At 56.4% G+C, this 24521-nt stretch overlaps 1 protein-coding gene across 2 annotated transcripts in view; it reads left to right on the forward strand.

Annotated features, from left to right (window-relative positions):
* The first annotated feature begins 502 nt into the window (after positions 1-502).
* The window catches only part of SARDH (sarcosine dehydrogenase), a 71159-nt gene continuing 47140 nt past the window's right edge, over positions 503-24521 (forward strand). Inside the window, exons 1-11 of one of the 2 annotated variants that reach the window (XM_017513108.2) lie at positions 503-638; positions 1388-1438; positions 2673-3033; positions 4283-4461; positions 5398-5577; positions 6203-6326; positions 6525-6625; positions 17085-17189; positions 18712-18841; positions 22885-22971; positions 23259-23349. In XM_017513108.2, the coding sequence (XP_017368597.1) occupies positions 2682-3033; positions 4283-4461; positions 5398-5577; positions 6203-6326; positions 6525-6625; positions 17085-17189; positions 18712-18841; positions 22885-22971; positions 23259-23349 (1349 nt within the window). In that variant the 5' untranslated portion in view covers positions 503-638; positions 1388-1438; positions 2673-2681. The remainder of the gene's footprint in view (positions 639-1387; positions 1439-2672; positions 3034-4282; positions 4462-5397; positions 5578-6202; positions 6327-6524; positions 6626-17084; positions 17190-18711; positions 18842-22884; positions 22972-23258; positions 23350-24521) is intronic. The other variant, XM_017513109.2, reaches the window with a different exon arrangement.

Raw genomic sequence — 24521 nt, forward strand, 5'->3', positions numbered from 1 at the left:
AGGGGTCTGGGAGCCCAGGAGAGCAGGACGCACACAGATCAGGAGCCCCCATCCCTGGGAAGCTGACCCAAGCCTTCTCACCCGCCTCTGAAGGCAGTGAGCGCCCCGTCCCTGGGGGTGAGCAAACTGGGGCATGTGCTGAGATGACCTCACCAAAGGAGCCTCCCTACATTGGACAGGCCCGTGGCCCTGGCCCAGGCTGCTGCTGACCCCACATTTCCTGCCCACCAGGCCTGTGCATAGCTCCTTTTGGGCGTGGGGAGCTCCGGCAGGCTCCAGCAGGCAGAGGTGCCTGGGTTCACTGTAGCACCCCTGAGGCGCCTGTTTCAGAGATGAGGAAATGAGGATCGCGGGGGGGGGGCTGACTCCCAGGTCACCCACGGGTAATGGGGCTTGGGGTTCACAGCTGTTCTCTGCCACCCTCAGAGGGAGCTGCCCACTGGGCTGGCCGAGAAGCCGCGGTGGTGGGCGGTACGCCCCGCCCAGATCCTGGGCGGCGACAGGGCGCGGGTAGCGAGGCCGGGGGACAGGGACAGCCTGGGGTTCCGGCCGGGCCACTGCTTGGGAAGGAAGAAGGTGAAGGCACCGCAGCTGGGTCAGGCACTCTTAGGGCCGAGGGGCGCTGTAACTGTCAAGAGGTACTCCGAGGTACACCCCCAGGGAGGGACAGGCCTGGGGCCTGCCCTACGTGGGCGGGGTGGGGCCTGGCCGGAGCTGGCTGGGACCTCCTGCCTCTGGCTGCAGGGACCATCCAGCTGGGTGGGCAGGACCAGGGTTCATCAAATGGGCAGCTGCTCCCGCTGCTGCTGCTTCTCCCTCCAACAGTCTGCTCTCCCCTACCAGGTGAAGGTGCCAGGCGCTCTCCTCGCTCAACCCCTGCCACCCTCTCAGGCTGGGAGGAGGAGGGCGTTCCTGGGCCCCCAGGTTTGCATGCGGCTAAATTGTTGCTCAAGGCCCCAGTGCTGTGACAAAACCCCCACCTGTCTGTCTGATCCCAAGCCGGGGGCTGTCCTAAGCCCTCACTGCTGGAAAGCTGACCCAGGGGCGGGAGAGAGTTGGAGGGGGCGGGACAGCAGGTTAATGTGAAGGCAGCTGTTTCCAGGGAGGTGGCAGTCAGGAAGGGCTCGGGGCTGCCAGTACCCAGCCCCCAGTCTGGCAGTCAGGAGAGCCCTGACTGGCCAGGCAGGTGGTGAAGGGGCACGTGGCAGCCTCTGGCGCCAGCAGCCTTCGTTTTGGGCACAGTCAGAAGGAGGAGGGAGGCTTTTGCCCAGAGCTGACCAGGTGTGCTGTGCCGTGGACAGCGCGGTATGGCGGTGGGGGGTGGGCGCGGGTGTTTGGTCTTGGAGAGCCTGTCTCCGTGCCCCTCAAGCTGGCTTTCCCCTGGTAGGGCACCACTTCTGGGAGCTCCTGGAAGACTGCGGACCTTCAAGGACCGAAGGTATGTACAGACACGTGCAGGGGCATGCCTCCCTGTCCAATTTACTGCAGGCAGTAAATTGAGTTTAATTGAATCAATTCTTAGTTTAAAGAATTGAGGCCTGGCACAGGCGACCTGACACCCTGAGGGCTGAGAGGCTGAGGACAAGCTCCAACCCCCCTGCACTCCCCTACGCCGCTCCAACCAGACTCCCTGCTCCGTCCCTTGGAATGGGGCAATGGGGCAGCGGGCTGGGTGTCCCATCTCAGGGCTGCCTGCTGACACCCTGCGGCCACTACTGTAGCATCCACACTGCCTCTCCCTCCTCCTGGCCCCCTGTCTGGGAGTGCAAGCGACTCCATCCCTCGCCACAGCTCCCGCCCTGTCCCACCCTGCTGTGCTACCACCACAGCCTTCTCTGGGCGCTCCTGCCTCCTAGGTCCCATCCCCACACCGCAGCACCTGCGGTCTGCCCAGCACGAGCTGTGGGCTCCCAGGGCTGCTTGGCCCCTCAGGAGCATCTTGAGCTCTGAAAGGGCTGCGGTAGGCCAGCCCCGCCCCCCCCCCCCCCCCCCCCCCCCCCCCCCCCCCCCCCCCCCCCCCCCCCCCCCCCCCCCCCCCCCCCCCCCCCCCCCCCCCCCCCCCCCCCCCCCCCCCCCCCCCCCCCCCCTAGTTCCTCCCAGCCCCGCCTCTCCCAGCCCCGCCTCCACCAGCCTCTCGCTGTCTGTGGTCTGGGCTGAGTGACCCTAAGACCGAAGCTCCTCCTTTCCAGCTCTTAGTCCTCTGTCCTCAGTCCCCTCCCTGGCCTCTCTGCGCGGCCTCCCCAACCTCCCTCCCCAGCCTCCCTCCCCGGCCTCCCTGCCCAGCCTCATGGGCAGCCCCACTTTCCTCAGGTCACACTTTGGTCCTCTGCCAGCCATGCCAGCCATGCCAGCCGCTCTTCTGCCTCCCCTTGTGGTGCCACCCCCCACCCCTACCCAGAGGTTGGTGCTGCCTGTCTTTTCCATGGGCTGGCAGAGGCCCACTCTCACCACACTTGCCCCTGAACCCTGACAGAGCCGTTGCATACCAGGCCCTTAATACATACATACATACATACATACTGAATGAATGAATGAATGAATGAATGGCATGGGGAGGTGGCAGGAGAAAGGCCCTGGGAGGTAGCACCATAGGGCCCTTATTCCCCTGGGTGCTCAGCACAGCCCCCACCCTGTCCCCTCTGCATCCCACCCAGCTCCAACTCTCTCCCCAGCTCCCTGCCATGCTGAGGCCTGGAGTCCCCATGGCCTCACTGAGCCGAGCCCTACGTGTGGCCGTTGCCCACCCTCGCCAGAGCCGTACCCGGAGCCTGGGACCATGCAACCTGTCCAGCACAGCTGGCCCCACAGCCGAGAAGAGCGTGCCATATCAGCGGACCCTGAAGGAGGGACAGGGCACCTCAGCGGTGGCTCGAGGCCCAAGCCGGCCCCTGCCCAGCACAGCCAACGTGGTGGTCATTGGTGGAGGCAGCTTGGGCTGCCAGACCCTGTACCACCTGGCCAAGCTGGGCGTGAGTGGAGCGGTGCTGCTGGAGCGGGAGCGGCTGACCTCCGGGACCACCTGGCACACGGCAGGTAGGGACCAGGGGGCTAGGTAGGGGCCGGGAGGGATGGGACACAGTGAGGGGCCACAGCCCCTTGCTAGCTGGGCCAGTTCTGAGTTCACAACCACCAGCCTGCTAGAGGCAGCTGAGCTGGAGGGGAGAGACCCTGGGGAAGGGTGCGTGGCTAGTCTGCAGGTGGGCGGACCAGGGGGCATCACTTGCCCTCCGAGTCTCTGAAGAGCTGTGGTGGGAGGAGGGAGCAGATGCTGCTTGTGTGGCCCGGAGAGTGAAGCTGGAGCCAGGGCTGGAAACCCCAGGCAGCAGTCCAGAGAGCAGAAGCCCCTTTCCCAGACAGCAGTCCAGAGAGCAGAAGCCCCTTTCCCAGACAGAGCCACCAGGTTGAAGGCGTCCCAGGGAGTAGAGGAGGACTGATGGGGACCACTGGGGGAGAAGCACACCTGTGTCCTCCATGAGCACCAGAGGCTTGCACAGTTCCCATTCTCCTAACCAGCCAGTGTGCATATATTAAGCACCTATGGTGTGCATGCCCCAGGACAGCCAACCTTCTGCCTTCACCCTTCAACCACAGGTGTCCTGTAAACTGGCTCTCCTGACTTGCAGTGTTGACCAATTCCTGTGGTATAAACACTCCCAACGTGGCCAATAGCAAGCTACCAGTGTGAGGTCACTGACTGTGGAGTTGGAAAGAGGTTTACCTCCGGGCTCCTGAGAGCTGATGCTAGCCGGCTCCCCCATGCCACTGTTCCAACCTCTGCTCTTCCCTTCTCACTGGCCCTCCTAGCTGGGCTGTCACAGCCTCCTTCCTGATGTGTCACCAGCCACATCCCTGGCCTGCCACCTCTCAGACTCAGCTGCTGGAGGGCAGCCTTTTTTGGGGAGAGTGCAGATTTAGGCTTCATTCAGTAGTGGTTTGGGTTGGTGCCCCAGACCCCCACTCACCTGCTCTGTGACCTTGGCCACGGGACGGTCGATGCCACCTTAACTTGATCTATAAGAGAATCACGCCCTCCTCACTGGGTATGGCAGGCTTGGCACACAGTAGGTGCTCCAAAATGGGGGCTTTTGCTGTGTCACTCCCTGAGCTGCCCACAGGCGGGACCACCCTCACATTCATCTTGGTCCAGTTATTTCCTCTTAACAAATTCTTCAGGCCCCACGGGTTCCACAGAGAAAGACCCTGGGTGTCCCCTGATATTTGCCTGGGGGAAGGAGGTGCAGCCCCCTCCCTGGAGAGTGACGGCCCCCACCCTCCCTGGCAGGCCTGCTATGGCAGCTGCGCCCCAGTGACGTGGAGGTGGAGCTTCTGGCCCACACTCGGCGAGTGGTGAGCCAGGAGCTGGAGAAGGAGACGGGGCTGCACACGGGCTGGATCCAGAACGGGGGCCTGTTCATTGCCTCTAACCGGCAGCGCCTGGACGAGTACAAGAGGCTTATGTCGGTGTGTGCGCCCCTGCGGGGGGCAAGGTGGTGGACTCGTGTCAGTGGGTGCACTCCCTGGGGGTCATATAGGCGGGTGCACCCCCTGTAGGGGATAGGGTGGGCTCCCTGTGAGTGTGTGGGGGGCTCATGTCCTTGTGTGGAGCCCCTGTGGGGCTGGGGGTGGGGGGGCTCTTGTGGATGAGTCTGCCTCCTGCGGGGTGGGGGGTAAGGCTCATGTCGGTGGGCACCCCTCTTGCCAAGAGGGAAGACGACGTGCCACAAGGAAGGAGCCCCAGCAGGTGACAGACCTGGGTTCCAGCCCTAGCACTGCCCCTTGCTGGCTGCACCACCTGGAGAAAGTGACTTTGCCAGGCTTCATTGAGAATTCCCAGACAGAGGATCTGATTGGTTCAGCTATTCTCTGTCCCCAGTGGGCCATGCCTGAGGACACTGATTGGCTATTCTTGAGCCAATCAAATGTGAGGGCGTGGTCTACCTGACTCTGAAACTGAGGGCTTTGGTCTCTCTTGGCAGCTGGTCTGCCTGGGAAACCTCTCAGGCCCAAAATATTAGTCCTGTGGGTTCTTTATTTTATATAATAGACACTTTGTGCCAGGCACTGGTCTAACTTCTTTGTCAATGGCACACACTATTATCACCCCCACTTTTCTTGAGTGAGCCTGAGGCGACTTTGCCCCAGGTGGCTCACACAGCTGGCGAGGGTCGGGTTGGCACAGGCAGCCTGGCCCCAGAGCTTGCCTCAATGCAGTATCCCCTGCTCCTTAACTCTTATGCTGAAGCGGATTCAAGGGACAGGCTCCAGGGGTGTGGGCACCGGCTAAGGCTTCTGGGAGACAGTGGGGTTGGGGTTTGCAGTGGATGCCCAGCTGGGGGAGGGGGTGGCCCAGAGGTCTGCTCCTCACGGACTCAGTTAATTTCCTCTGGGTCCCCCTAGTTGGGCAAGGCGTATGGTGTGGAATCCCATGTGCTGAGCCCGGCGGAGACCAAGACTCTGTACCCGCTGATGAACGTGGACGACCTCTACGGGACCCTGTATGTGCCACATGATGGTACCATGGACCCCGCTGGCACCTGTACCACCCTCACCAGGGCGGCTGCTGCCCGAGGAGCACAGGTCTGATGGCCGCCCAGCTCTGGGTCCCTGATCCCCACCCACTCCTCCTTCCTTAGAACCCCCAGAGCAGAAGGCAAGAGACAGGCACCATTCTCTGACTGCTGAGTGGCGTTGGGCCAGTGAGGACCTCACTGAGTCTTCTGGTCCACTCCTGCCAAGGGGAGGCTGTGGCTTTGGTCTGTTTACAGACATCAGGTCAGGCCGTGGGTGCACGCATCTCCCATCCCGCTTCCTCTGTGGCACAAGCAAATCCTCTCAAAAGTCGTTCTTGCAATTCATATCTGCATTTATCTCAACTCTGCACATCATTGTAGAACAATTTTAAGAAGATGAATAGCCAAAAAGAAGTCAGCTACTTTTTCACGTTATGAAAAGAGGGCTCCCCGCACAAGTCAAGTGAAAGAACTTGCCTGACTTTCATGTTCTCGGAGTCGAGGCATGGGTGGGTCTAATGTTCCGGTGCTGTGCGCTGTGCTCATCCTGTTTCCCTGACCGTACCACAGGATGCCGGCTGCTAGCAGAACTAGTGTCCGCAGCTCCCCTCTGGGAGGAGGGGTTGGTTGGGGGTGGTAAGCACCCCTAGGGAGTCCTGTGGAGTTTTAGAAGCAATTCCTCTCCATCCCAGGTCATTGAGAACTGCCCAGTGACCGGCATTCGTGTGCGGACGGATGATTTTGGGGTGCGGCGGGTCGCGGGCGTGGAGACACAGCACGGCTCCATCCAGACGCCCTGCGTGGTCAACTGTGCAGGTGGGAGTGGCGTCTCTCCTGACTCCTGTGTGGCCATGCTGGCTGCTCCCTAAACCTGCTCCCGCCTCTGCTGGGCCCCTTTCTGGGGTGGGGAGTCGCTGTTAGGGCAGACAGGTCTGCAGAGGCAGCCTGTGCACACCTGAGGGGCAGCCCCCGCCGGGTGTCAGCAGAGCTGAGTCGTCTGTGCTCTGCCCGCAGGAGTGTGGGCAAGTGCTGTGGGGCGGATGGCCGGAGTCAAGGTCCCACTGGTGGCCATGCACCACGCCTATGTCGTCACTGAGCGCATCGAGGGGATTCAGGTAGGTGGACAGCCCCGGGTTCTGTGTCAGTCTATGTGTTGGGGGGGCGCAGAGACCTGGCTCTGAACCCCAGCTTGAACCCAGGTGGTGCAACCCTTGTGGGTTCCCTCACTGACCCAAGCCTCAGTCACCTCATCTGTGAAATGGGAATTGTAACACGGGGTATTTCCAAGTGGTGCGAGGATTAGATTAGGTAGCACAGGTGCAGCTCTGATGGGGCTGGCCCCCCCTTGGCCCTCAGGGCCTGGCCCCTCCTCGATGCCCAGAACACAGTCTAGCCTGTCCTACGTGGTGGAGCCAGCCTGGCTTTTTGCCGTGTTCTGTGCCCAGGAGTTTCAGGGAAGCTCCAAAAGTTTGTACGCTCCCAGCGTGCCTGGGACTCCTGTCTCTGAGGGTGCTGGTTCCTAGCACAAAGAACCTCTCTGAGAGCCCTCGGCCAAGGGCGGTTGGGGGCCCGGGTGCACCTGCTGGCACCTGGGACTGGGCACCTCCCACCCTCTCTTCTGTACTGTCTTCAACTCCTCTCTCCTGTGCTGGTGGCTGTGAGCTTCCTGCCACCTTGTCCCCGACTGCCCTCTCCATCCATTCACTGCGCAATCCTCCCTTCCTCATTCCTCTCCGTCCAGCCCCAGTCACCCCATCCATGTCTCCATCCATCTACTCCTGTATCCCCCCCCCCATTTATTCACTTATCCCTTCACCCACCCCCTTCCCTTCGTCCATTCCTCCCTCCACTGGTTCCCTCCCTCTATTCATCTTGCCATGTCTCCATCCATCCTTCCCTCCCTCCATCTCTCCATCACCTCTTCATCTATTTATCTGCTTGTTCATCTGTCCACCTCTTCTTTCTTATATCCTTCCACCCACCCACGCACCCAGCCCTCTACCCACCAATCCCTCCCTCCCTCCCTCTGCCCACTCACCGCTCCCTCCGCCTTCCTCCAGCATCCACCCACATGTTAATCCAGCCATCCACGTTCCATCAAACCCTCCCTGCATCAACATTGATGGGGTGAGCTGGGTGTTTCCAGCCCTATTCTAGAAGCCGGGGCCATAACAGAGAAAGAGACATAGTTCTTCCACATAGAGCTAGGGGGAGGTACAGACAAGTACATGGGCAATTCCAGAACATGTGGATGAAGGCTTTGATGGAGTCTTAGGGGCTATAGGGATTCCCAGCCCTAATGGACAGGGGGAGGCTCCCTGGAGGAGGTGGCTGCATCTAGGTGAGATTCTCAAGGGTGGCATGGTGGAGAAGGAGCGTGCACAGAGCATGGCAGTCGGGACCTGCAGGCTGTTCAGAGAGCCAGGGCCAGAGGCTGTTGAGTGGGGTCAGTGTGAGAAGAGACTGCTCTTGTTTAGGGTCAGGGCCAGTGAGAGGGATTCTTGGGCCCCTGAGCTGGGAGCCTCATCCTCGGGGGCTGCCTATCACCACCCTGTGCCAGCCTGGCTTCCCTGTGGTCACCGGGGAGATGCCAGGTGTGGCTGCTGTGTAGACCAGAGTGTTGAAGAGGGTGGGGAAATGGGGCCAGAACCTGGGTCCCAGTGGGCTCCTGCCTCTGACTCCAGTGTGCTGAGCAAGCCACCCTCCACTGGACACATGACCCCTCGTTCATAGAATGAGTCTAACGTCCAGCAAACACTCACTGCGGGTGGCTGGTGCCACGAGCCAGCTTAGGGACTAAGAGCAATCACACAGTGGGTGTTGGAGCTGAGTGCTGAGGCCTCTTCCCTGCCTCTGGGTCCCTGGAGAGAGCCTCCTTCCCTAGGTGGCCGCCAGGGGTCACGCTCAGGCCACAGTGGGCTCCCAGGGGGCAGGCAGGGCTGGGTCCTTGGGGCTTCAGGGAAGGTGGCCACAGGGTGTCCACAGAGCCCAGGACTGTGGCTCCATCTTACATTCCCTAATCCCGCAAGGTCTGCCTTTGAGCTACCCTTGCAGAGAAGAGGCAAGGCAGGCTTGGCCTAGGCCCCTGCAGGTGCCCCTCCTATGAACGCCAAGGCTCTCACTAAGCTGGGGGTGTTACTTACAAAGCCAGTCCGGATTCCAACATGCCTCTGGGTACTGGAGCATAGGGAAGGGGCCACCAGCCTCAGCAGCTCTGAGACCTGGTAGGGGAAAAGTGGAGATTTGGGGATTTTCACGAAGTCCCTCATGTTCCTCTGACAGCTGGCCATATGCAGGTGTCTGGAAGTTGGCCCTTCCAGAGGCTGCAGCTGGGCAGTTGGTTTGAATCTGAGGAAGGGGCCAGGCCGCTAGCCCTGAGCTGCCCACCTGCTGTGGTCTGACCCCTGGGTGGGCCACAGAACAAGCCACAGGGCCCTGTCCCGGGTGCATGCCACCTGTGCAGCCCATTTCCGCCTGCTTGGGAAACTCCCCCAGCGCGGCAGCCTTGTGGAGCAGGACACTGTCCACCCTGATCAGACGCGGCCGCACACATCAGGGGCTGGGGGCTCCGGCTGGCAGGTGAGGGCTCAGGTCTCACGTGAGGTTCATCTTTCTTCTTGGGTGGCCAGAGGTCTGTGTGGCCCCAAGGACCTCCCTTTTCTGAGGATCTGTCCCAGGCCTGGGTCCTAGAGAGCTCTGCCCACAGCGTCCTTGGTGGCCAGGGTCATCTCTTCCCTCTGAGCTACCCGTTAAAGCAGGTGGCTTGGGCTCTCTTAGGTGGTCTCACGTTCATTCTCCCGTGACCTTTTACAACAGCAAGGAGCGGCTGCTCCATCCAGGAGAGAGCTGTGGGTAAGAGCCAGGTGCTGGATTTAAATGTTGATTCCTCCATTACCCAGGCTGGGCAAGTTTGTCACTGCTCTGAGCCTTGGTTTCCTTTTCTGCAAAATGGGTAAAAACCCCTACTGCCTCAGGCTGTGCCAAAGCACGAGCAGAGCGGTGCAGCTGGGTGTGGTGCCTGGCATACAGCAGGTGCTCGTGAGGTGGCAGCTGTGTGATGGCAAGGGCAAGGACAGCATTGACACCAGCTGGTGCTTCGGAGGAAGAGCCATGGAGGGCAGGAACAATCAGGCAGGGCTCGGATGAAAGAAAGAGGCAGATGGAAGGCATGGGCTGAGGTCAAGGGAGTCAGTGGCACCAGGGCCAGACTGGGACAGTCAGAGCAGGTGGTTGCTGCCTGGAGAGAAAGGCCAGGTCCCCGCTGGACACTGATGCTGAGCTGAGCAGTCGCTGGGTACGCAGAGGCAGCAGGGTCCGTGCAAAATGCAGGAAGGTCCAGACGTGGATCCTGCTGGAACAAATGTCAGGGGCTTCCCTGGCCACCAGGTGTCCCCATTGTCCTGCTCTATGGAGCTCTGGGGCTGGCTTTGTTTTTAGAGTAGTGGGTGCTGGTAGAGGTAAGGATGTAACCATTATTATCGATCATTATTATCATTGTTATTAGAGAAAGGGTCTCCTTCTGTTTCCCAGGCTGGAGTGCAGTGGCACAATCATAGCTCACTGCAGCCTCGACCTCCTGGGCACCTCTGCCTCCTGAGTAGCTGGGACTACAGGCACGGGCCACCACTCCTGGCTAGTTTTTGTATTTTTTATAGAGATGGGGTTTTGCTGTGTTGCCCAGGCTGGTCTCAAACTGCTCAAGCGATCCTCCTCCCTCAGCCTCCTAAAGTCCTGGGATTACAGGTGTGAGCCATCTCGCCCGGTCTCTGTCATTTTTAAACAGTGCTCAGTTACTGAGGATTTCCATGTGCCCCCTGACAACATGGTGCAATATTTGCACCATGTGTCCCCTGGTGCAAATATTGTCATTCCAATGAACAGGACTCCTGGGATTCTGGCGGAGGGAGGGGCATCTGCCAGAGTGTCCCTTCTGGTCTCTGCACCTCCCCTTTCCTGCTCTCAGAGATAGGACAGGGGTCCCATCTCCTGTGTGCATCGCCAGTTCATGGGCAGGTGACAGAGGGATTGAAAGAAGGCTGTTCCTTGTATGCGGAGGAGCCGTGGTGGAGGTCGGCGCCATGCCTGCTTGCTCTCTAAATGGTCTTGCTTAGTTTAGTTTTGTTTGTTTATTGGTTAGATCAGTACTTCCTGTCTGCAATGTTATGATGATGCAACATTGTTAATGCCTGAGCAAGCAGTGTCCAAGTTTTTGTGTTTCTTAGAGTTATTCATCATCTTCATCCCAGCTGCTGTTTCTTCTGTAACTGTTACGTGTGTCTATAACATTATCTTCCTCCCCCGAAGCCCATACCCGTTATCAGTCACTCCTCATTTCCCACACTATCCCCAGACTTAGGCAATCAGGAATCTGATTTCTGTCTCGATGGGGTTTCCTGTTCTGGACATTTAGTATAAATGGAATCATGCGCTGTCTGGCTTCTTTCGCTTGGTGTGTTTTCATAGTTTGTCCATGTGGTACGTGTATCAGTATTTCATTCTTTTTCGCAGCTGAATCATACTCCATTGTTTGGATAGAATGCATTTTATGTATTTATTCACCCACGGATGGGCATTTGGTGTTTCTACCTTTTGGTTATTTTTAATAGTGCTGCTGTGAACACCCATGTACACATTTTTATGTGGACCCACGCTGTTATTTCTCTTGGGTATATACAAGTTGAGCACCCCAAATCTGAAAATCCAAAGTGCTCCAAAATCCAAAACTTTTTGAACATGACACACAAGGAAGTACTCCCTGGAGTATTTTTGATTTTGATTTTTGGGTTTGGGCTGCTCAACAGGTAAGTATAATGCAAATATCGAAAATCCAAAAACAAAAAATCTGAAACACTTCTGGTCCCCAGCATTTCAGATAAGGAATACTCAGTCTACACATTGGAGTGCAATTACTGAGTCATATGGTAACTCTGTGTTTGACATTTAAACGAACTATAGGACGATTTTCCAAAGAAGCTGCACCATTTTACATTCCCACCAGTGAGGTATACGGAGGAGTTCCGGTTTCCCTCCATCCTCACCAACTCTTATTTTTTTTGTCTTTGTTTTATGCCAGTCATCCTAGAGGGCATGAGGTAGTGTCTCATTGTGGGTTTGGTTTGCGTTTTCCTAATGATTAATAATGTGGGGCATGTTTTCATGTGCTTACCATTTATGTATCTTCTTTGGAGAAATGTTTACTCAGACACTTTGCCCATTTAAAAATAGGGTTGCTTATCTTTTTATTGAGTTGTAACAGTTCTTTAAATATTCTGGATACAGGTCCTTTATTACATATATGATTTATGAACACTTTCTTCTATTCAGTGGTTGAAACTTCTATTCAGTGGTTGTCTTTTTGCTTTCTTTTTTTTTCTCCTAAAATCTAGAAGTCATTACAAAGCCTTTTCATTTTCTTTATGGTATAGTTTGTAGCACAACTTTTAAATTTTAATAATGTCCAATTCATCTCTTTTTGCCTCTTTTGTCATTTGTGCTTTTGGTGTCCTATTTAAGAAGACATTTCCCAACCCAAGACGACAAAGATTTATTCCTAATATTTTCTTCTAAAGCTTTTATAGCTTTAGCTTTTATACTCACATCTGTAGTCCATCTCAAGTTGAATTTTGTGCATGGTGTGAGGTAGGGGTCCAACCCTACCTCACATTCTTTTGCAAGTGGCTGTCTAGTTGGCCCAACAACATTTTTTGAAAAGTTTGCTTTCCCCCAAGGAATTGTCATGGCACCCTTGTTGAGAATCAATTGACCGTGAAGAAGAAGGTTTATTTCTAGACTCTCAAATATAATCCATTGACCTGTAGGTCTATTTTTATTTAGTACCTCTCTGTCTTGATTATGTAGCTTTGCAGTAAGTTTGCAATCAAGGAGTGTGAATCCTCCAACTTTATTTTTCCTTTTTGAAATGTTTTGAGTATTCTTGGTCCCTTGCATCTCCGTATGAAGTTTAGGGTCAGCTATTTAATTTCTTCAAAGCAACCAGCTGAGATTCTGACAGGGATTGTGTTGAATCTGTAGATCAATTTGCGGTGTATTGTCACCTTAACAAAAATAAATCTTTCATTTTATGAACATGAGATGTCTTTCTATTTATTTAGTTTGTTTTTTTGTTTGTTTGTTTGTTTTTTGTTTGACAGAGTCTCTATCTGTTGACAGGCTGGAGTGCAGTGGCATGATCTTGGCTCACTGCAATCTCCACCTCCAGGTTCAAGCTATTCTCCTGCCTCAGCCTTCCAATAGCTGGAACTACAGACGTACCCCATGACGCCCGGCTAATTTTTTTGTATTTTAGTAGAGAAGGGGTTTCACTGTGTCGGCCAGGATGATCTCAATTTCTTGACCTCATGATCCACCTGCCTTGGCCTCCCAGAGTGCTGGGATTACAGGCATGAGCCACCATGCCCGGCCTTATTTAGGTCTTCTTTAAATTCTTTCAAAAGAGTTTTCTAGTTTTTAGCATACACGTTTTGCAATTCTTTTGTCAAATTTGTTCCTAAGCATATTCATTAATTTTGATGACACTGTAAATGAAATTATTTCTTAATTTCCTTTTCAGATTATTACATGCTAGTGTATAGAAATACAATGGTTTTTTGGCTGAGCGCAGTGGCTCACGCCTATAATCCCAGCACTTTGACAGGCTGAGGTGGGCAGATCACTTGAGGTCAGGAGTTCAAGACCAGCCTGGCCAACATAGTGAAACTTTGTCTCTACTAAAAATACAAAAATTAACTGGGCATGGTGGTGGACGCCTATAATCCCAGCTACTCAGGAGGCTGAGGCAGGAGAATTGCTTGAACCTAGAAGGCTGAGGTTGTAGTGAGTTGAGATGGTGCCACTGCACTCCGGCCCAGGTGATACATACAGCAAGACTCTGTCTCAAAAAAAAAAAAAAAAAAAAAAGAAATACAATAGTTTTTTTCTTGGTTGGTTGGTGGTTTTTTATATGCTGACCTTATATCCTGCTACCTTGTTGTATTATTTTGTTAGTTCTAGAATTTTCTTAGTGGGTTCCTTAGGATTTTATATATACAAGACCTTGTTATCTGCAAATAGGAATTTTTAACTTCTTTTCCACTGGATGCCTTTTATTACTTTTGCTGCCTAATTGCTGCCCTGGCTAGAACCTCCAATGTAATATTGGGTAAAAGTGGTTAAGAACGGAATCCTCCTCTTACTCCTGATCTTGAGGGCAAATCAGCCAGTCTTCCGCCTTGAAGTATGACATTAGCTGTGGGTTTCTGCAGATACCCTTCAGCAGTTTGAGGAACTTTCCTTCTTCCAAGTTTGTTAAGTGTTTGTTGAAACTTTTTTTTTTTTAAATCACGGAAGACGTTGGAATCTGTCAAATGTTTCTTATGCATCTAAGGATTATGTGGTTTTTGTCCTATACTGTATTGATGTAATGTATTCTACTGACTGGTTTTCATACATTAAACCAACCTTGCATTCCTAGGATAAATTTCACTTGGCCATGGTGGGTTTTTGTTGTTGTTGTTTTGTTTTATGTTTTTGAGACAGAGTGAGACTCTGTTGCCCAGGCTGGAGTACAGTGGTGTGATCTCAGCTTACTGCGACCTCTGCCTCCTGGGTTTAAGCAAATTCTCCTGCCTCAGCCTCCCGAGTAGCTGGGATTACAGGCATGTGCCACCACGCCCAGCTGATGTTTGTATTTTTAGTAGAGACGGGGTTTCACTATGTTGGCCAGGTCTCAAACTCCTGACCTCAAGTGATCTGCCCGCCTCGGCCTCCCAAAGTGCTGGGATTACAGGCGTGAGCCACTGCATCCAGTCTGGCCATGGGATAGCATCCCTTTTATGTGTTGCTGGATTCGGTTTGCTATTGTTTTGTTGGAGGTATTTGCATGTGCATACTATGTGTCACTATTTTCCCCCAGTTGTTTCAAGGGATCTGTCAAACACCTATTGATACTATTTTCTGAATATGCATACACATCAGATAAACCACCTAACTTCTCTAAGTCCCATTTCCTTCCCTGGAAGGACTTCCTGCTTCCTTCAGAGCTTCCGCCCCCTTCCCGACTGACTGCTGTATGGTCTAAGCTGTCACTCCAGGTCCTCCTTCGTGCCTCCTCCCTGATCCATGGCTCACTCTTTGTGGGTTTATTTTCCTCCTTTTGTCACTGCATGTTCTCTGGCCATTTACTGCAAAGGAATACATGAGAAGTACATGTTTTGTGTCCATGAATATCTGAAAAAGTCTTTATTCTTTTCTTATTGACTGATGGCTTCTGTGTTTAAAATCATCTATCAGACGTTTGAAGATTTTGCTCCATGTCTTCCAGCCTCCAGTGATGGGGTCCCTTGTTTATGGCCCTCCTGGCCATCTGGTGGTGTGATGTTTCCCACTGCCTTGGTGCAGTCCTCTGTCCAGACCCAGGGCTTGGCAGACACTCTTGGGCCCTTCAACATGAATGTGTGATTTTCTTTCCTGTTTTTCCCTTTTTTTTTTTGAAATGGAGTCTCATTCTGTTGCCCAGGCTAGAGTGCAGTGGTGCCATCTCAGCTCACTGCAACCTCCATCTCTAGGTTCAAGCTAGTTTCCTGCTTCAGCCTCCCATGTAGCTGGGACTACAGGCACACGCCACCATTCCTGGCTAATTTTTCATATATATATATATATATATATTTTTTTTTTTTTTTTTGAGACGGAGTTTCGCTCTTGTTACCCAGGCTGGAGTGCAATGGCGCGATCTCGGCTCACCGCAACCTCCGCCTCCTGGGTTCAGGCAATTCTCCTGCCTCAGCCTCCTGAGTAGCTGGGACTACAGGCACGCGCCACCATGCCCAGCTAATTTTTTGTAGTTTTAGTAGAGACGGGGTTTCACCATGTTGACCAGGATGGTCTTGATCTCTTGACCTTGTGATCCACCTGCCTCGGCCTCCCAAAGTGCTGGGATTACAGGCTTGAGCCACTGCGCCCGGCCAATTTTTCATATTTTAGTAGAGATGGGGTTTCACCATGTTCCCCAGGCTGGCTGTGAACTCCCGAGCTTAGGCAATCTGCCCGCCTCAGCCTCCCAAAGTGCTGGGACTGCAGGTGTGAGCCACTGCACCTGGCTGAACACGTGATTTTCAATCTGAGGACTCTTCTTGGACTGTTTCTTTGACTTTTTCCTCGACTCCATTTTTCTCTGTCTTCTCTTTCTGGAACCCCTGTAAAGTGGATGCTGGACTTTCAAGATTGACCTTCTGGTTTTCTTATTTTTTTTCCACTCCTGATTTCTGTTTCATTGTCTTTTTCTTTTAGCCTAACAGCTAGATGATTATCCCGGCCTTATCTGGCCCTTCTGTTGAATTTTAAATTTTGACAATTATATCTCATTTAAAGACTTCTTTGTTCATCTTAGGTTCCTTTTTCATAGCACTGTGTTTCAGGGACTCATCTGATATGGTTTGGCTGTGTTCCCAAATCTCACCCTGAATTGTAATAATACCCGTGTGTCAAGGGTAGGGCCAGGTGGAGATAATGGAATAATGGGGGTGGTTTCCCCCATACAGTTCTTGTAGTAGTAAATAAGTCTCAGGAGATCTGACAGTTTTATAAAGGGGAGTTTCCCTGCACAAGCTCTCTCCCTTGCCTGCCGCCATGGAAGATGTGACTTTTCTCCTCATTTACCTTCTGCCATGATTGTGAGGCCTCCCCAGCCATGTGGAGCTGTGAGTCCATTCAACCTCTTTCTTGTATAAATTACCCAGTCTCGGGAACGTCTTTATTAGCAGCATGAGAACACACTCATACACCGTCTTCCTGTATCCCTGATGTTCTTGTCATGGTTTTATTTTTAAGAGAGAGTGAGCAGCAGTCTGATTGGAAGCTGGGAAAGGAGGACTGGAGAGCCTCTCAGGAAGGTTAGGCAGCAAGCCCTTCTCTTTTAGCAGGATCCTGGTGTCAGATCTCAAGCCTCCTCTGGACCTCTCAGTGTCTCACAGAAGAGTTTTCTGTCTGTTGCTGGGGGTGGGAGAGGGCAGTCCACTCTCTCTGCACTCCACTCCCCATGTCCGGAGACTCTCAGGACCCACCTCTCCACAGGCAGATCCTTCCATACACGAGCGAGAGCACCAATCCCTGCAGAGGGACCTGGGCTGGCTCTGGAGATTCAAGAGGAGGCAGGAAGGGGCACAGCGGCTTGCCTTCTCCTCCAACGCCAGCTAAGGCGCCCCCCCTCCTCCATCCACTCTGCACCCTCCAGTGCCGGTTGGAGCCTCCCATGCTCTGCTGTTGCCTCTGCCTCTCATCTTTGTGGGTGATGTGTTTCACTTCCCTCCCTCCACCTCTCTCTTCCTCCATCCATTCCTTCTTTCTTACTCTTTGACTGTTATTTTATGGGATTTGGGGAAGGACAGGCTTGAATGGCAGTGACCTGTTCACTTGTACAGCTCGAGATCCCGTGTCCACTCAGTCCTCAGGGTCCTACAACAAGGAGGACTACCTTGGGCTGGTGACCCTTGGTGGAGGTGCTGGCCCACCATGGGCCATTGGGAACCAACTCCCCACCCAGCCCTGGCTGATGGCAAGGCCTCTCCCTCTGCCTTCCAGAACATGCCCAACGTCCGTGATCACGACGCCTCTGTCTACCTCCGCCTCCAAGGGGACGCCTTGTCTGTGGGTGGCTATGAGGCCAATCCCATCTTTTGGGAGGAGGTAAGATGCCAGGGCCCTGGGGTAATGGGAGGGAATTGGGGCTGCATTTCTGCATGGAGAGGGCCTCTTCCAGGAAGCCCACCCTCCTGAAGCCCCTCAGAGGCACACTTGAGAACTGCAGGTCCCCTGGCCCCACCAAGCTCAAAGACATTTTGCTCTGACCCTGACAGTCCTGGCATGCAGTCAAATCCAGAACCAGGGCAGCTGGAGGGCTTTGCCTCAAAACATCAACAGTGAAGAGCTGTGCTCTGTGGAGTGATGACCTCAGAAGGGCCTGAGAGCACACAAGTCCTGTGTCCTTCAGCAAATGACACCGCCCTCCCCGCCAGCTGCTGCAGTGGCATCCTTGCCGGCCAAGGCGGTTCCCTGGGCAGCTTCTGGGGTCAGGGCAGCCCTGCAGCCTCGTTCTATGTGTATATGCATTGAGTCCACACAGGGAATGATTAAGTGGCTACTTTGGGTTAAAAACTGCTTTAATTTCTGGAGAAAGAGGGGGAACTAAGATAAAAGTCCCTGCCTCTGGGTGCCTATATTTTGGTGGGGAGACATACAATAAAAAAAATGGCTGGGCGCAGTGGCTCATACCTGTAATCCCAGCACTTTGGGAGGCTGAGGCGGGTGGATCACCTGGGGTCAGGAGTTCGAGACCAGCCTGCCCAACAGGGTGAAATCCCGTGTCTACTAAAAATACAAAAATTAGTCGGGTATGGTGGTGGGTGTCTGTAATCCTAGCTATTTGGGAGGCTGAGGCAGGAGAATCACTTGAACCCGGGAGGTGGAGGTTGCAGTGAGCCAATCTGCACTCCAGCCTGGGTGACGGTGTGAGACTTTGTTTTGAACAAATTAATAAGGAATGCAATTGTGGAAGGTGATTGGGCACTGAGTGAAATCAGCAGGTTCCGGATCGGCCTGGAGAGACTGGAGCAGAGGGATATCCTTTAGACAGGTGGTCAGGATAGGATTTTTTAGGGAGGGGACATCCAAGCTGAGCCTTGCATTAAGAGAACAAACCAGTGTGCCAGGTCTGGGCGAGGAACTGCCCCAGTGAGGGGTGAAGGCCTTGAGCTCAAAGCAAGCTTGCCCTTCCCAAAGAGCTGCAGGGAGGTCTGGGTGGCGGGCCCAGTGGTAGAGGTAGGCAGGCTGGCACAGGCAGGGCTTTGGGGCCTTTGTGAGCCGCAGGGGGCCAGAGGAGGCTTGTGAGCAGGGAGGGGGCATGGTGGGTTCTAGGAGAGTGGGCTGAAGGAGGGCGGGGATGAAGCGTGACCAGCCAGAGGCCACCGCAGCCATCAAGGGCTGAGTGGGTGGAGGCTTGGGCTGGGGTGGGGAGGGGGAGCAGACAGGCCTCCCTGATAGGTTGGTGGGTGGGGGAGGCAAACTTCGGGGACCTGTGTGTGACCGCCAGCCCCCTAACGCATCTGATTCAGCAGAGGCTGGCCTGGCAGCCATCACAAGGCAGCTGTGGCATGGGGGCGCATGCCCTGCTTGGGGACAAAAGAGACATTCCCCTGCCCTGTCTTGGCAGGTGTCAGACAAGTTTGCCTTCGGCCTCTTTGACCTGGACTGGGAAGTGTTCACCCAGCACATTGAAGGCGCCATCAACCGGGTCCCTGTGCTGGAGAAGACGGGGATCAAGTCCACTGTCTGCGGCCCTGGTGAGTGGGAAGCCTTGGAGCTGGCGTGGGCGTCCGTGCGTCCTCTGGGCTGACGACTTTTGGTCGTGATGCCCCATGAGGCCAGTCTGTGTTGGGCAGGGGACCCAGGGCTGTCCCCGGGCCCTCTCGCTGCCAGGTTCCAGCAGCCCTGGTGCCAGGTGTGGCATTGACTCCTCTCCACGGGCGAGAGGCCTGGGTTTAGCGAGGGCAGTCACCTGCCCCCTGTATGCAGCCAGGGCCTCCTCCTGCCTCAAGTATGGCTCATCCTGGATTTTCTACCTGGGATTCTTCATCCCTAGACTCAACATGTCCTGGTAACTCTGTGTTTTTGTCTGTAAAATGGGAAAAGTGGGCTGTGTCCCAGCGCCCTGAGAGGCTGAGCAAGGAATGGAAGCACTGAGACCTTCCCTGACACGAGGCCCACACAGCTGTGAGCCTCAGTTCCGCCTCCAGCCCCCACCCCCACTGCTCCCAGAGAGCACTGCCCTGGCCAGGACCCCACACTGCTGGCCTTCCCCGTTCTTGGCCTTGGCGGCCCGCACCCGGAGGGCTCAGCAGGGGAAGGCTCTTGTGCCAAGATTCCCCTAACTCTGGCCCTCCTCGCCAGCCCCAGGAGAGCTGAGCTGGAGGAGGCAGGAGCAAAAAGGTGGGCTCAGCTCCTAGATACCCCACGTGGGCCACAGTGCAGTCCCGCCCCGCCCTGCTGGCCTGGGGAGCTCGGAAGGTTCTGCCCCAGGGGGCGGGTGTGGGGCTGAGGCTGCCGGCCTGGGCCCTGGCAAAGGGGCACTCTCTGGGAAGCAGGAGGGGCTGGAGCTGACCTTGGCACCAGGGCATTTACAGCCGAGGGACTCTGAGCCAGAAGTCCCCGAGTTGAGTGTGGGGCAGCCCAGGAGCTACCAGTGAGCCTGGAGTCCCAGCGTTCCTTCATGAGGGTATCCATTCCACATTCAGTGGCACCTCGTCTGTGCCAGAGGCAGGCATGCTCGGGCCGGCACCCTCCTTCTGGCAGGGGAGACCTAGGACGAGTCACTGACCAGAGCCTGTAGGTGGGTGCTCTGCAGGAGGCGTGGGGTAGCTGGGTGGCCATGGCCTGGGGACATAGGCAGGTGGCTGGGAAGAGGGCCAGCCCAGCCGGGCTCTGGAGGTGCTGGGCCCACCGCGGATAAGTGATCTGGGCAGGGGAGCACCGGGTGGGCACAGAGCAGGGAGGAGGCTCCTCCATGTTGGGTTCCAGCAGACTCACACCGGTGTTCCCTGCTGCTTCCTGGTAGGGGAGCTCTGGCCCCACTTCAGGGCTAGGAGAGAGGTTTAGAAAGACACGGGGTTGCCCCCAGGGAAACCGTGTCAGAAGCCTTACTGAAGGCACTGGAGCAGGTGCCCTCCGGAGTAGGTGCGTCTGTGAGGTGGTGACGGACGGAGCACCGACGTGGCAGGGTGCCCCAGGGATGAGATGCTACAGGGGGTGGAGGGTACAGTCCAGGCCCCAGCAGGGCAGAGAGCATCTGAGTAGACGTGGGCGGCACCAGGTGGGGACCCTGGGGAGTTCCACGGGCCACGCAGGGTGCAGAGGAAGGCCCTGGAGACAAGAGAGAAGGGAAGGGCTGTGGCCCGCCGGGGAGTCCAGCCCCCTCTGTCCCGGCACGCTCGGCATCTGCTCCGCCCCGGCAGGGGCTACGTTAATAGATTTGCCTCCTACAGGAGGCTTTGGTGGGAGATGCAGCCCCATGGAGAAGCAGATGGAGCCCCAGGGACCAGGGCAGCGTGCAGGGTGGGGGCACATGGCTGGGGGGCTGTGACTCACCGCCCCCACCCCTGAGACCCCCCAGCTTGTGTGGGCCTGGCAGTGAGAAACACAGGCCTGGAAGAATCCCAGGGCACAGATCACCCCAGGCCTGCCTCTCTCTCTCTCTCTCTCTTCCCCTCTTGTTTGAATTAGCCTGGGGGCCCGTGCTCCCTGTGAAGCCCTGTTTTGGGGAAGATGTGCAGGCAAGGCTGTCTTGGGAGGCTCGTGGGAATCAGCGTTTCTCCTTGCCAGGCATGGCCAATGGCCTTTGGCCTCCAGAAAAGGGCAGGGAAGTCCCAGGCCCCGTGACTTAGGAGCGCCTCAGAGGGCAGAGGTCTCATTCCAGGACGGTGGAGCTCACCAAGGTCAGGGTGGGAGCTGCTCCTGGCCCCTGGCCATGCTGCCTGGAGCTCCCATGCGTCCTCGGGTTGCTCAACCCGCCTGAGTCATTTGTGAAACATCCAGGAGATCCCGTTCCCGCAGCTGCCCCTCCTCTAGTTCTCATTAGCACTCCCGGCAGATTCCATGCGAGGTTCTTCAGAGCGTCTTTCCTGCCCGCCCTGGGCCTGAAGTGGTTCCAGCCCTCCCAAAGAGCTCCCTGGGCCACCCCCAAACCCAGCCCAGGCTACCTCTCCCACCCCTCCCTTTTTTTTTTTTTTTTAAAGAGACAGGGGCTCTCTGTGTAACCCAGGCTGGAGCGCAGTGGTGCGACCTTGGCTCCTGCAGCCTCGGCCTCCTGGGGTCAAGCCGTCCTCCCTCCTCCGCCTCCTGAGTAGCTGGGACCACAGGCTCACATTGCCATATCTGGCTACTTTTTTGATTTTTTGTAGAGATGCCGTCTCACTATGTTGCTCAGACTGGTCATGAACTCCTTGCTCCAGAGATCCATCTGCCTGGGCCTCCCAAAGCACTGGGATGGCAGGTGTGAGCCACTGCACCCTGCCCCAGGCTCACTCTTTCTGCCCCACCATCGCCTCCTGTGGAGCCTTCCTTGTCTCTCACCCAGAGGGCTGCTCTGGCCGCTGCCCTCTGCCCTGACAGCCCAGGCTCTCCTCGCAGGGCCCTGCCCCTCTAGCCTGCCCCTTCCCCACTGTCCTGCAGTGGCCCTGCCACCTCCTGCCCCTCCGAGGAGCCCCACCTCTTCCAGCCAGGCTCTTGGGAGCCTCGCTGCCTCCTCAGCTCTGTGGGTGGGGCCCTGATCACCCTCCTGGGAGCAGTTGACGCTTGCCCCTGGTCTGCATGCAGAGGGTGACCGCCCAGACCTGGAGCCACCCCTGTTTCTTCATTCACAAACTCGGTGCCCTGGAGTCCCTCAGACCCGGTCTAGAATCTAACGCGGGGTGGTATTGGGGCACCACCAGCAGCAGCTGGCACCTCAGTGACGCGAGGTCCTCAGCTCGTTGCATTTTCTTTACCAGACCATCTTTTTTGCTTGTTTAAGTATTTGCTCCCTCCGTCCGTCAGCTCCCCGCGGGATGGGACGTGTCCAGCTCAGCGTGGCCTCCCAGGGCCAAGCACAGGACAGGCGGGCAACGAAGGCATGTAGGCTGGTGAGCGCACAGCCCTGGGAAGGACGTCCTGCTATCCCAGTTTTGTAGACAAGGACACTAAGCCTTGCTCAGAGAGGCAAAGTGACTCTCCCAACGTCACACAGCTTAGAAGGGGTGAAACAGGGTTTGAATCTGGGTCTGTGGCTGCAGAGAGCCAGGGTTCCCCTCCCACTGGGTCCTGGCCTCTGTCCGAGGCTCACCGGTGGCCTCCGGAGCAGGAGATTGGTCTCCTCCCCCACAGACCTTGACCAAGCACCTGCCCTTGCGGGGCTCTGCCCCTGTGCTAGGCCGGGGGCCGTGGAGTGAGAAAAACAGTCCCTGCCCTCTCGAGGTCCAGTGGGCAGGAGTGACAGGTCTCTGGCAGGGACACAGCAGGATGGGGGGGGGGCTGGGGCTTGCTCTCCAGGGTCAGAGGAGAAGGGCTCCTTGTCGGCAGCACAGTGGCCACAAGACAGAGACGGACCCCACCAGGCAGAACCCGGGCAGGTCGCCGTCGGCTGGTTCTGGTAGCATGTGCTGAGAGGCTTGGAGGGCAAGGGCAGGAGCCAGCGGGGACGCTCCCTTGACGTGGTGCTGAGCAGGGCCTGGAGGAGGGAGCGGGCTTGGGTGGAGGGCACCTGCAGCCCCTTGCCTGGTCAATGCTTGCTTAGAAGACCCCACCCCATGAGCGTGTGCACTGCAAGGGATTCAGGCCTCCCTCTCCCTTTCAGAATCCTTCACACCTGACCACAAGCCTCTGATGGGGGAGGCACCTGAGCTGAGAGGGTTCTTCCTGGGCTGTGGCTTCAATAGCGCAGGTGAGTTTGGGCAGCAGCTCACCTGGCCCCCATGAGCGAAGTCCTTCCATTCCCAGAGCTCTCGGGGAGGCGGGCCCAGGAGCACTGTGGCCCTTGACAGCAGCGGGGACAGGAGAGGCTGGGAAGTCCAGCAGGGAGGGGTGCAGTCCAGCTGGCAGGCATGCAGCACCCCAGGTGTCAGAGCCGGCCTGGGTGTCTGTGCTGTCCATGAAGTTGGGGGCACGGAATTGGACATGGGTAGAGGGCCCGTGGGGCAGACCACAGCCCTGCACTTCTCTTCCTGCCAGGAATGATGCTGGGTGGTGGCTGTGGGCAGGAGCTGGCCCACTGGATCATCCACGGGCGCCCGGAGAAGGACATGCATGGCTATGACATCAGGCAAGCTCCCACTGGGACCTACAGGCAGGGCCAGCCACTCAGGAGAGGTGGGGCCGGGTGAACATTGCGGGCTACTTAGAAAGGAGTCTTCCCTGAAATCCAGGTGGCTTCCTGGAAGAGGCAGCAGTGAGGGAGGAAGGGAGGAAGGCCACCAGCAGAAGGTGGGCAGTGCTGAGGGGCGGCTGGGGGACAGGTCCACGGCCCTTTACAGCTGCAAGGATCTCTTGTCCCAGGGTCCTGCCTGAGCTCCTGGACAGCTCGGTAGTCATCAGTGGGACTGCATCATCCCACCTCACAGACGGGGAGACTGAGGGCTGGGGGCAGGAGGAGGCTGGCTGAACTGGGGTAATTATGCTGAGTGTGTGGGCTGCGGCTTGCAGCCAGGCAGCCCATGCCGTCCCGTTCTGTCGTACACTGACAAAGTGGCCAGGAATGAGACCCACTTCCTTATCTATAACACAGGGTGATGGGGAGGTGCTGCCATGTTTTGGGAGCAGAGAGTGCATCTGTGCTGGTGAGGTGCCCGGCGTGGGGTCTACACATAGAAACGCTAAGTCGTCCCCAGCCGAGGCACGGACCGGGGTGCTGACGGCCAGAGCCGGTGACGGCAGCCTGTCCCGATGGCCTTCTGCCAGTCAGGGCCATCTCTTGCAGAGCACAGGATAGGGGTGCAGGCACTCCCCAGCAAGGAGGGAGGCTCCGCCTGTGTCTTGTCCCCATGGCGGTGGTGGCCGCTCTGAGCCGCACAGCAGGGCCTGTGGCCCAGGCTGCACCCTGTGCATTGCGGGGTGGCTGTGGAGGCAGAGCCGCTTGGAGGGAGGCTGGCCCCTGGGCCTGTCCAGCCTGCTCTGTTCCCAGCTGCTGCTGGTGGACGGCCACTCTGGAGAGGCCCCAGCTGCTCCTTCAGGCGGCAGGCAGGGTGGGCTCCCGAGGGAGAGGGCCCGATCAGCCTAGGGTGCCCCTCGCCTGCTGACCTCGTCCTTTCCTGGCTTGATGAGGACATTACACCCACTGTGGGAAAATGTCTGACCTCGCGGAGACAGACAATGACACTGAGGTCCCCCAGCTGCCACCCCTGCATGGCGCCTGGTGCAGTGAGGCCTCCTCTGGCTGACTCGGAGCCCATATGGGCCTGTGCCCCTGCACTTTCCCAAGAGAGGAATGTTCCGGAA

This window comes from Cebus imitator, unplaced genomic scaffold, assembly GCF_001604975.1.
Source record: "Cebus imitator isolate Cc_AM_T3 unplaced genomic scaffold, Cebus_imitator-1.0 Scaffold486, whole genome shotgun sequence".
NCBI classification, from domain to species: Eukaryota; Metazoa; Chordata; class Mammalia; order Primates; family Cebidae; genus Cebus; species Cebus imitator.